Source organism: Mastacembelus armatus, chromosome 19 (genome assembly GCF_900324485.2).
Source record: "Mastacembelus armatus chromosome 19, fMasArm1.2, whole genome shotgun sequence".
NCBI lineage: Eukaryota > Metazoa > Chordata > Actinopteri > Synbranchiformes > Mastacembelidae > Mastacembelus > Mastacembelus armatus.
In genome coordinates, this window is record NC_046651.1 from 17,325,747 (window position 1) to 17,338,009 (window position 12,263).

At 41.5% G+C, this 12,263-nt stretch overlaps 2 protein-coding genes across 2 annotated transcripts; one reads left to right on the forward strand and one right to left on the reverse strand.

The window, feature by feature from the left end:
* Nucleotides 1-346: 346 nt before the first annotated feature.
* Nucleotides 347-6,526, reverse strand: psmd11b (proteasome 26S subunit, non-ATPase 11b). The gene is made up of 13 exons (XM_026316204.1): nucleotides 6,400-6,526; nucleotides 5,475-5,576; nucleotides 5,138-5,334; nucleotides 4,299-4,356; nucleotides 3,731-3,925; nucleotides 3,270-3,414; nucleotides 3,101-3,161; nucleotides 2,806-2,868; nucleotides 2,456-2,581; nucleotides 2,102-2,137; nucleotides 1,959-2,010; nucleotides 1,708-1,850; nucleotides 347-1,621 (listed from the first exon to the last, which is right to left on the reverse strand). The coding sequence occupies exons 1-12, from the start codon at nucleotides 6,488-6,490 to the stop codon at nucleotides 1,708-1,710; spliced, it is 1,269 nt and encodes a 422-aa protein (XP_026171989.1). The 5' UTR covers nucleotides 6,491-6,526; the 3' UTR covers nucleotides 347-1,621.
* A 1,276-nt stretch (nucleotides 6,527-7,802) lies between these two features.
* cdk5r1b (cyclin dependent kinase 5, regulatory subunit 1b (p35)) lies at nucleotides 7,803-10,052 on the forward strand. The gene is made up of 2 exons (XM_026315888.1): nucleotides 7,803-7,846; nucleotides 8,917-10,052. Exon 2 carries the CDS (start codon nucleotides 9,144-9,146, stop codon nucleotides 10,050-10,052), a length of 909 nt encoding a protein of 302 aa, XP_026171673.1. The 5' UTR covers nucleotides 7,803-7,846; nucleotides 8,917-9,143.
* Nucleotides 10,053-12,263: the final 2,211 nt, after the last annotated feature.

Sequence of the window (12,263 nt, forward strand, 5' to 3'; positions counted from 1 at the left end):
CTGCAGGATTTGAACTTTCTTCATGGGTAAACAGCTCAACTTAAAATGACTGGGCCTCTCATTATTATTAATGTTGAATGGAGTGAAAGAAATGCATTCGTTGTGGCACATCTTGACACTGTGGTAGGAAGAGAACTCAATTTTGTTCTATAAAGTGGAAACAAGATGCAGTTCTTGTAAAGCAGCAGCCCTCGATGCAAAGGAACCACAGATGCTGTTTTACCTTTCTGTGAAGATAAACATAGAAAGTGTTTCAGTGTAGAAAAAAAAAATTATGTGCACCCAGGCCTGACAGTATGGGCAGAGTAAACATCACACTCTTTAAAAATCAAAGACAATCCAAAGCTTTCTATTAAATTGATTTAATGCCCTTTTTGAGATGAGGTTGATTTTTCAAATTAGTGACAAATAGCAGCAGGAACAAGAGACTCCAGTGAATTCTGCATTTTGTAGTGTTTCTGGCTAATTTGAAATATTTCTGATTACACACTTCCCCATTGACTTTTCCTTTGAAAAGTTTATTGTTTAATACATTTTCTGGGTCACAATTCAAAGATATGTTGCAACCTAAATTCTCACCCCACACTAAAAAACAAACGCTTACAGCTTTGGGGACAAATAAAAAGCTGTCAGATCAAATTACTAATCAGCATTTTTTGTAAGAGACAAGACAAAAATCCTTAAAATACAAAATATTTATTTTGAAAATGTCTTTATAAGAGAGAAAAAAAAAAACAAACCCATACAAATTGTTTGGTTACTAGCATACCACACTAGTGCTAGAAACTAACAATGGAGAATTGCTCACTCGGGGATAACTCAAGACGCTCGGGCGATCTCCATTTCTGCCCTCCAATTTCACATTGCGCCCAAACACTGAGGCAAACAGAAGCGCCGAAAAAGTGGCACTAGTGGTGAAATGGCATCCTGTCTGTTCTATAAACGTACATAAGCATGAGGGGCAGATATGTGGCAACCATCTGATTTTTATAAAACAAAACACACAAATCGAGTGAGTTTAATACATATCTGAAATACAGTGGGGACTTAACTGTTGGCATTGATATACTAAAAGAGGAAAAAAAAAACAGGAGCTAGAGGGAGCTCTCTGACTGGAGTTCAGAATCCCAAGGAGTATCCCAGCCTTCCAAAAACTGAACAGTGTGCTTCTGAAAGATATGGACAAAAAGGAGAATGCCTTGATTCTGCATATACAGTTAGTAGCAGAAACTCAGGCTGCAGAGGTCAAAGTTGCACCTTTGAGGTTGCGGTGAAGACAGCTTAAGGCTTGGTAAGCCCAAACTTATAGCAGATATAAACATATATGTTTTCTTAAACCTTTTAATCTTTTTATTGTGGTTGTACAATATTCCCTGATGGCCTGATTTGGCCGCTGAGTGTTATACAGAATCCTGAAGAGATATCAAAATTAAACAGGAGAAAAACAAAAACCAAGAGAAGGGTGAAATTGTCCATTGAGGGAGAGGAGAAGTTTGATGGGGGGGACTGCCTGTTGCAACTACCTGTTGCACTTCATGGGACTTTCTGCTGCTTTCCCTTGTCCCCTTTTTTAAAATGTTACACGCTGGTCAAACACACACAGTTCGTCCATCACACTGCTCTGAGGAGGAAAACGAATGTTAGTAGATAGGACAGAAAAACAGCATGAAAACTGCACTTATCTTACAGAATAATTTTATTTTTTACCTATGTCAGCTTTTTGGCTTTGTTGTAAAGTGAATCCACAACTTTGCTCATGTTCTGAATTGTTTCCAGGGCTGCTTCGTATGTTTTGTCCACTGGGGGCTCTTCAAATATGATCAGAACACCTTCACCTTGGTCAAGGATTCCTGCAGCAGGGTCATAAAACACTCATTCTTCTACACTGGAGACCTTTGCATTACCTGTGAAGTGCAATTCTGCTATTTGTTTTTATAGGTAAAGAAAATTCCACTTACCATGAAACTTTTCGTCCAGAATCATCTGTGATAATTTCCTCTCAACATCCCCCTGTAAGGAAAAGAAAAAACATATTTAAGACACACTGATGACGCAATGCTCAGAAAAATGCAATACAACAGGATAATGCAAACAGACTTACCTTTGACAGTTTGATTAGACCCGATATGTGTTCTATCTGAAAACACAAGAAGAGAAGCCAAATAAAGGTCTCAGCTATTAACTGACTTGTTAAAATAAGTGAGTAACTGGTACAGTGGTAGATAATTATGTTAGCCTAGAATATGTTATTGGCTTTTAAAAAGGCTGACAAAAACAAACCCTCTATGCAAAAATAAATTGTGGGACAGAAGACACTATTCTGATCACAGACATGCTCTTGGAAGTAGCTGAGGTGCAAAATTTGTAAAGATTCAGGGCCTGTAATCACTGTAGCAAGACTTTATGCTGTAATACTGTAGCGTCCTTTTGTGAAGCCAAACCTGCAGGTCCTTACCTGTACTCTGGAAAATGGTTCAATGACTCGGATGAGGTTTTGTTCCAGCAGACTGTCATATAGCTTGGCCAGATGAGTGTTGATAATCGGATCATCCCTCAGCTCTGCTTTGTACTCTGTTAGGGCCTGGAAGATACCCATATATCATTGAGGGGAAAAAACTTCTGTGTGGAAGCATAATACAAAATCTGAGATGTTTAACATCTTGTAACAAGGTATTGAGTATTATGAGATATAATCATTTAAACTAAAAATCAAAACGTAAAAGTTCCCTGTGTTGCACATTACCCAGCAGGCTAGATGATGAAAAGGCATCAACACAGACTTGATAGGACTAAAAGGATTCTTACCTTTTCAAAGTCCGCTAATGACCTGTTCTTACAGGCCTGGGCAACACATTTCAGTGCATCTGTCTAAAGAGATGAAGACAAAGTTTTATTCGACAAAGACAGTGTTTATCCTCCAAGGCCAAAAACTGAAGTAACCCTCGTGGAACTGTGTGGCTACAGTTAGAATTCATCATTTATTATTAATTTTTGTGATAATGAAATATGGGGAGAAACAAAAGTAAGTGTTTGCCAATTCTGAAACATTACATCTTTCCTTTGCCCAAACTGCAATGAGAAGAAAATGTTTGGTACTTGCCTGTCGGCCTGCGTATCTAAGGGCCAGTTTGCCACTGATCAGGGCTTGTACCTCCTCTGGTCTGAAAGTGAAATTGAAATAAATTTAATAAACAGCCACAATTCAAAAGACAGAAATGTAAGGAAAGTTAAAACATGAAACACTGTATTCAGTTTTAAGTACTACTCACAAATTGAGAACAATTTTGCACAGAAGCATGTATTTGAGGGCTGTAATGGCTCTGGGGCTGTCGATGGAGTCGTAGCCCTCAAAGGCCTCAAAGAAGTAGGAGTACGCCGTCTTCCAGTCCTTCTCCTCTGCTGCATGGATGATCCCTGCAACAGACATTACACAGCACAGCAGTTACCATCTATGACCAGAAGAAACTGCATCAGTTACCTTGAAATGTGAAAGGTTTAGAAAAACTAGAGAAACTTGGTGGGCAGAAGGAAAATATTGTAGCTGCTGTGATTATATAATGCAAAGAAATATTAGAACCACTATGCTTTGACTCATGGTTTGGCTATATTGGACACATAAACTTCTGTTTTCACACAGTGATTAAATGCTGCAAAACTCTCAGCTTCCTTTGGAAGATAAACTTCACTTATCTACTGCTCCATGCAGTGAGCAAAAACAAACACATCTGACCTGACTGCATGTCCAGTGCTGCTTGGAGCTTTGGAGGACAATAAATGGCGTTGGCGGTGGTCCTGGCTGACGTGAGTGCTGCGCGGGCCTTGGGCAGGTTACTCAGAGCGTGATACGTCTTACTTTCAAGCAGCTGAACCTCCACCAGAAGAGCTTTGTCATCCATCTTCTTCAGCTCCTGGAGCAACTGGGAGCCTAAGGGAAAGAAAGAATGAGATTCTGTGTCATGGATATTAACTATTGATATAACTTTGTACAAAACTTTGTAAAGAGCAGGGGGTAAGTGTATAATTATAGTTGTGGTATGTGCTGCTCTTTTTTCTATTCAAGTAAAAACATGAATAATTGCTTCATAAAGCCTCTGTTTCCAAACTACAGCTACACTGCACTACGCTTTGATAGAATCAGACTACAAAGGATTCTCAAAGTTTGTGTTTCTTGATAGACTAGAAAACATCTGTGTGATATTCATGTTTGGTAAACATGTCAGGGCCAACGGTAATGCATGCTAATTCTTCCTGTATCTGATGCAGGAAGACAGATGCTGCCATTTATCAGAAGTACTCACCAAGCGCCAAGGCCTCCTGGTACCTTTGGGTGTCAAAATAGAGTGAGATGAGCCGTGCCTGCAAGAGGAACGAGTGCTGTTATACAAGCACAGACCGCCGCAACATCAATCATGGACCTGAGAGACCAAGTACCAGGATATCCTTAGAACAAAATTAGAACATAGAAACGCTGACTTACTGTACTTTTTTCTGTTAACACTTTCCTGTATATAGTCGACTCCACATCTTTCTTGTAAAAGACTACAGAAATCAGCTTCAAAAGGCCACATAAAGCGTTTACCACATTTATTTGTCATGCCAGATTTAGCTACTAACTAACCTCCAGCAGCTGTCTCTGGACACAAACATTAGAAATCTACTGAAAACCAAAGGTTCCACCATGTTTCGTCTAATGTTACAGTTAAACTTGATCCCTCTCACAAAAGCCATTTATGGATAGCACTATCATTAAACATACACTACAGCCATTAAACACTGAGTATGGTTGGGAGGGAAGACAAAGAGATCAGTTGATGGCGACAGGCTGCATCTAGAGCAAATGGCAGATTTTGCCCTGTTCAAAAAAATAAACAAGCTCCTTCACAATTCTACATTATTACGCATAATGCAAAAACTAAACTATAATTGCATAGTTGGTCCTCTGTAAGTTATTATAGTAACCTTGGACTACACAATGTTAGCAAAAACCTCATTAAAACCTCTATAAAGATCTCACCAGGGCTCAGGGAGGGCATCATATCCCAGAGCTACCAAGTTCTGCTCCCCTTATACACTACATTTTCTGGGTTGGTTTAAATCATTGTAATAGTGTTCACAAGACTCTTCTAATCCTCCTTACCTCCAGGGCCTGTCGTAGGAAGGTCCTCTTCTCGGCCTTTGCCCACTCAATGCATTCAAGACACAGCTCTACCTCCTGCCCGGTTGCTGCTTCCATGTCAAGAAAAAGGTCCAGCAGAGAGCGGACCAGCCGGGCTGCCTTGGCCTTACTGATTGAAATCAGGAAAGGCCTGACAAATTTCAGCAGGCCCCCAAGTTCTGGATAAAGAAATTGAAATCAAAAACATTTTCTCTCAAAAATGAAACATACTAAGAATGATTATTATTACACTACCTTAAGATCTAGTCAGAAAATAATAACATCCCACACAGAATAAACATAAAAGCATGAACTTTACCTGCAGCCTGTCCTGTCTTGGCCAGGAGCGTCCCCAGCTCCAGGATGCTCTGTTCTTTAACCCTGACAGCCTCCTCATCGTTCTCCTGAACATCTCTCCTCACTTTTAAAGAAAGTGACATGACACACTATTTAACAGTTTCTCAATATTACACCAACCCACCAATCTGACAGCTAGGCTTGTAACTAAGTATTGGCTGCAACATTAAGAGTTTAATAAGATCATTATATTTTCAAAAAACCTAAAGTGACATCTTCAGTTTACTTTCTTTGACCATTCAGAAGTCCCAAACCAAAATATTTTAGATTTACAGGAATAACTAATGTCAGTATTTGGAGAAATATTGACAAACACAGGGCCAGTGTGACAAGGCAATTTGAGACCAGGAGTGACTGTGGGAAATGTAGGAACCGTTTACATTATACTGTGTAAAAGCACAAATCCCATTTAACGTTGTGTTTACAAAGCCACATACACATAATAACCTTGGCCAATCCCTCAGAATTACCCAAATCCTTTAAAAAGTCAATAATACTCCTTTTCACTGTGCTGATGATGAATCTTATGAGGTTTTTTGACAACAAGCTAATGACATTAGCCACAACATGCTAACGTGACAGTCTTCAGTAAAATCAGTGGCATCTACCTTTTTTTGTTTATAGTCCCTGACACAACATCATGAAGCCCAACTCTAGAGCCAAAAACACAACATTATAGCTCTACACTTTCACACCACACAGGGCCTAAAGTTAGCCGAAGTGCTAACGAGCTAGCAGTTGTCGTTACCGTTCAACAGTGAGTCAGCACCGCCGGCTCTTGCTATTCAACGCTAGCTAGCAGGCTAACTAAGCCTGCTGCCTATCGCTGCCTGACAAATAACAAACTACTGGGGAACAGTGTCCGTCACATACGGCTGAACACCCACCTATCGAATGGAGAATGTCGATAGAGGCGTTACGGTCCGTGCTAATGAGAGACTGAGCTCTCTGAAATTCAACCACCGCTGCAGCCGCCATCTTCCTTATTCAAATACTGCTTCAATGAAAGTTACGTGCGGGGACGACGTTGCTTTGCGCGTGTGACGTCAGCGCACCGCTTGAATGCTGGGATTTTAAGGCTTCTAGGAAATGTAGTCTTATTTAAAAAAACAAAAACAGGCCTGTCAGGAGCTCATTTTCTAACGGATTAAATTTATATTTATTATATAGATTCTTTATTTGCCTAATTTATAGTATTTATAGTTTTCTGTCACTACGCGTAGTAAGACAACATAAACTCCTCATATTTAAAGTAGAACTGCAGCATTAAAATCAATTAAACCGCACAATTTATTTTATTTTATTTACTTAACAAAACAAATGTATCATAGCAATATAGCTTAGACTACTCATGCTTCTTAAAAGCCAATATTTAGCGGGCTGAAGGACAAGGAGACAAAATTGATCAGCTTATCTGATTTGTCCAGATGTGTACTCTTACACAATGTGAATAAAACCAAACTTATTAAACTCCACCGAAGAAGACTATGGAAATAAACGAACAGTTCAATGCAATGTCTTACAAAAATAAATGAAATTGAATTTATAGTTTACAAATCTCGTCCTATTTGTAGTGAATGTCTGGCTGAACACTGAATAAAACAGCCGTATCGGCCCATATGGCAAATAATGGTCTAAACCATTACTCACAATGGAGCACCACAGACGAGACAAGCCTCCAGTGAAGGACTGTGGGATGTTATGGACTGACTGAGATTACCGCACAAGCCTAAAGCCAACGGAAATTACAATACAACGCTCCTAGACAGGATAGGCTTACCTATAGAAACCTATGGCTACGCCACATCATACGTAGACGCCTATAGATGAATGCTGTTGATTAGATTAGGTTGGTGCTAACGGTGACATGAAGAAAAACATCCCGGGAGTTCACTGGGTTCAGTTTGCATGATCGCATGCTGTGTGTATAGCTATAAGCGCATTTGTCTCCCAGCAGAGGCAGCAGCGCGCACAGAGCGCAGAGCGGCGCACCACCACCGCCTTTGCGTCAACCATCCTCACACAGTCAGTGACACAACACAACATCAGCCCTCGCAGCATCCGCATCTCACGGCCAGGAGGACCAGGAGCACATCTTCATCTCAGCATCCATTCCACAACTGCCTACCATCGTCTGCGCACCACCGACTCCAGGCGAGTTCATCGACCGTTTTGCTTTTTTGCTTCGGCTCGGACTCTATTCTTTGTTGCATTTTCATCCCCCGAGATGATTTTATGTTTTAATCGCGTTTTATAAGGAAGAAGAAAAAGAACAGGCTTGAGACGCGACGCATCATCTCTACAGATATATTCTCTATATAAACTGGAGATCTGGTAAGTTCGCTTGAATTTCTGAACACATTCTTGCTGAGAGTGTAGCACAGATTTGTGGATTCATTATATTTGAAAACAGGTGATGCGCAGCTCGGTCTAATCGGTAAAATACCATAAGATATCGAAATGAACGGAGATGTGTAATTGTAGACAGACACATTTACCGAAATATTGGGATATATTTACAGATAAGGGGCAAGGATGAGGATTTGCTTCATTTTAAGACACCGCCTTTTATGGGCAGCATTTTCTTTTCGACGCAGATGCTCAGTTTCAGCACCATGGAGAGCACCCGATGTACACAACTCCTTAGCACGATAAAACCTTTCGGTGTGGTCCACTCACATTCACACCTCATGTTTTGGAATTTCTTCCACGACCGAACAATTAAGCATCACATGAATAGCACGATGATGAGGGATGAAGGATTGAGCAGCTTGGATCCTGCGCAAGTGAGCCAAGTCGATCCACGGACTGTTTTTCATATGCATAACTACTGCAGCGAGGAAGAAAATAAGAAATAATATATAATTGATTTAATCATTTATCTGCTTTTAATGGAGTTAAATTATCTGACATTGGCTTTGTGGTTTGATATGCTGAGTCCTAAATGCATCAACCGCGACCTTCACCTGTTATTACAGTGTTTACGTTTCAGTCTTCCATTTTAGTGCCAGGGTGGCGTGTGGTTCACTGTGACTTGTCGGCCATTGCTCATAAAATATGGATCTCTCCTCATAAAACGTCTATGAATTTACCGTATGGGAGCAGAATTCCTTTGAATAACTGATGCACAATGTTCCTGCAGCAGATGAATATAAGCTATAGCACAATTTCACACTCTAATGTTTTCAGTGTTATTCTATTTAGGGGATCTATACTATGGACTAACCAATGGACTGACCAATCAGACACACCTTTATGATAACAGCGATATTATCTAATGTAAGATGAATAATTCTAGATCTGATGAAGGGATTGTTCTGCTACTAGTAGAAATCCATGGATACTTTAAAGGCCGTTGATTATTCACCAATTATTTTCTCATTATTGATTGTTTCTGTTTCCAGCCGTGGCCATCTGAGAGAAACACAGCAGAGACTGTTTTGGTCGAGGTGATCGTTATCCACTCAGTGAGCTGTGCACTGGACAATCTCCTCCTTCTCCTTAGATGCCCAGTGGCTGCCTGTAGCCCGGGACTCCCAGCTCCCAGACGCACTGAGGCTTTGAGACCCTCAGGAACTCCCCTGGCAGACACTACTCTGACCCAGTGCCTGGACGCCTCTCCGCAGTCACAATGGGAACCGTTTTGTCTTTGTCACCTAGCTACCGAAAGGCGGCTCTGTTTGAGGATGGACCGGCCACTGTGGGCCATTACACGGCTGTCCAGAACAGCAAGAACGCCAAAGACAAGAATCTGAAGCGCCACTCGCTCATTAATGTGCTCCCCTGGAAGCGGATTGTAGCAGTGTCGGCCAAGAAGAAAGGCTCCAAGAAGGTGCAGCCCAATGGCACCTACCAGAACAATGTCACCCATCTGAACAATGAAAACCTGAAGAAGTCGCAGTCCTGCGCCAACCTGTCCACCTTCACCCAGGACCAGAGCACTCCAGCTGTCACCAAGAGCTCAAACAACACAGCATCATCTGTCAAGAAGGCCCCCCTGACCAACGCCAATGTGGCCCCTGGGACCCCTAAGAGAGTGATTGTCCAGGCCTCCACCAGTGAGCTGCTGCGCTGCCTCGGGGAGTTTCTGTGCCGGCGTTGTTACCGGCTGAAACACCTGTCACCCACTGACCCAGTGCTGTGGCTGCGCAGTGTGGACCGCTCCCTGCTGCTCCAAGGTTGGCAGGACCAGGGATTCATCACCCCGGCCAATGTGGTCTTTGTCTACATGTTGTGCCGCGATGTTGTCTCCTCCGAGGTGGCCACAGAGCACGAGCTGCAGGCCGTGCTGCTCACCTGCCTCTACCTGTCTTATTCCTACATGGGCAATGAGATCTCCTACCCTCTCAAGCCCTTCTTGGTGGAGAGCTCCAAGGAGACCTTCTGGGACCGCTGCCTGTCCATCATCAACCTGATGAGCGCGAAGATGCTCCAGATCAACTCTGACCCACACTACTTCACTCAGGTGTTTGCTGACCTGAAGAACGAGAGCCAGAAGGAGGAGGAGAGGAGCCGCCTACTCATCGGCCTGGACCGGTGAGGGGATACTGGGGGGAGCAAAGGGGTCAGGGGAGCTACTCCAGTCTGGCATTTTAACAAGAAAGATCATTTGTGATGCTTTTAATTCATTATTGTTCAAACTGCAGTGGGACCAGGAGGACTGGGATGAAACCTATAAGAATGAATTTTCAAATCTGCAAAGACGTTTGGACTTTTACTAATGTCTGCATCGTGTTTGAGGGAAACTGACCATACAAATTGGCTATAGGGTCTAAAAGGCAGGAGCACTCTTTGCGCCTAACATAACCAAGGTCAAATTCTACTTTCTATCAATCAAAGGATGGATTCTCTGTAAACATGAGAATTAAAGATTTTTTGAGAATGATACATAAAAAATGCCAGACTTGGGTAGTCAGTTTGCTAACACACAGATATATATCTATATGAAATACTGAAAATCATTAAAAAAAACAAACAATTTAGACAAAGAGACAAAAAAACAACATTAGAAAAGGAATCATACATCAACAGCAATGAATGTGGAGAGGACTGAGGCTGCAGCAGCCTACCAGTGACCTTTTGACTGTCTGACGATGTGATGTGCACTGCCTACTGCAGGAGGGTGAGAGCCATCGCCTGACTGGCTTTCTTCATGCATCACGGATGAACAGACATCCCTGGCTCCAAACCCTGGTTCTTTGGAATGCCGACACCAACGTCCCCTCCATTATTACGGATACGACTGGACACTTTCGGCTGCAACGCATATCTGACCACTTAAGGGAAGAGCAGCCACCGATGCTGGATCCATTTTACTGTGGGTTTCTGTTTGCGGCTCTGCAACAGGACAATAAGAAAACATTGCAATGTGGGACTTTGCCAGAGGATGTATGGCCAATGATGAATGGCCGTACTGTGTGTGTTAAGAAAGACGTACTTTATTTTCATCTAGAAAAAAAAATAAAACAAGTTAATGGATGTTTTACTCCCCAGAGGCTTACACCTATGGAGGTTTATTTATTGCTTTTCTCGAACAAGTTTTCTTTGATTTTTTTTCTTTTTTACTTAGAAATGTAACGTTTTGCACGTGTGCCATGCAATTTTACAAAGTTTCCAGGAGGCCAGAAGCAATTATTACCTTTCTTCTTTTTACTTGATTTGTAAACTAACTGCATCTGCATTAGAGAATGCTGTGAACAAAGTGACACTAGTTTATTTAGCTATGCTTGCTAAAATAGGCTATTTGTTTACCAGGGAAATTCTTTTTGTACTTTTGTCAATAGGTTGTATTGCAACCACTTTGGAATGACGTTTGAGTTTGTGCTTATGATTCAGCGTAGAAAATGTTAAAACCGTGCCATATCTTCGATGAAAATCCCACAGGTCTGAGAACCCTCTGAAATACTGGACTGTCTGTCTGCTGTTAAATGATGGGCTGGATTTTCATCGACTAATAATTCTCACTCACACCTAATTTATTGGCATTTGCTATTTATTATTTAGGCACATTTGATGTAAAATATCTTGATGAAAGACTTTAAAAAGGGAGGAAGATGAAGATAATGGACTTCCGGTGTAGCAGGTGTGTGTATCTTTGGTGGGAATGACGATCGATTTGGTTTATGCAAATTAATGTTGCAGGGACTTATCGAGCAAAATCTAATTAAAAAGCCCCTCATTAAAAACCAATGTTAAATCTGACCAACACCGAAGTGACACCATCAAAGACACCTTGACTGACCTTTTACTAAAGAAAAATGCCCTGAAAACATCTTCTTGTCCTGCAACACTGTCCTGAACGAGGAGCTAAGCCAACCTGCTGTCCCACATGCTGTATTGGAAAGACAAAGCACACACATTCTTCAAGGGGAATAAATTAATTCAATGATACTCGTTCAGCCTCACTGCAGAAAGCACAGCTTACCTTGAGGATAATCCATCAGCATCACCTCTGCAAATCAAATGTGTGGTGACGCAAACTGGGCTGCAGGAGATAAAGGTGACCCCAGTAAGAATACTTACATTTTCAATCAGAGAAACCAGTAGACTAAACATGCTGCAGTGTGCCATTGGAACACCATGGCAACCAAAACAGAAAACGTGCATAGTAACTGAGATATGAAGCTTTTTATTTTCAGAGGAAAAACAGTTGATTCTATATTTTTAGACTTTGCTGTCTCCATAATGACTAATGAATGGCATCAGTATTTCCACCCAGAGACGAAGAGAAATGTATTTACTGGTCTTAAAA

Coding starts and splice junctions, on each gene's coding strand:
- psmd11b (XM_026316204.1), bottom strand. CDS start 6,490: ATGGCGGCTGCAGCGGTGGTTGAATTTCAGAGAGCTCAGTCTCTCATT. Junction 5,335..5,474: donor CAAGACAGGACAGGCTGCAG/GTAAAGTTCATG, acceptor TTCTTTATCCAG/AACTTGGGGGCCTGCTGAAA. Junction 2,011..2,101: donor GTCTAATCAAACTGTCAAAG/GTAAGTCTGTTT, acceptor TTTTCCTTACAG/GGGGATGTTGAGAGGAAATT.
- cdk5r1b (XM_026315888.1), top strand. CDS start 9,144: ATGGGAACCGTTTTGTCTTTGTCACCTAGCTACCGAAAGGCGGCTCTG.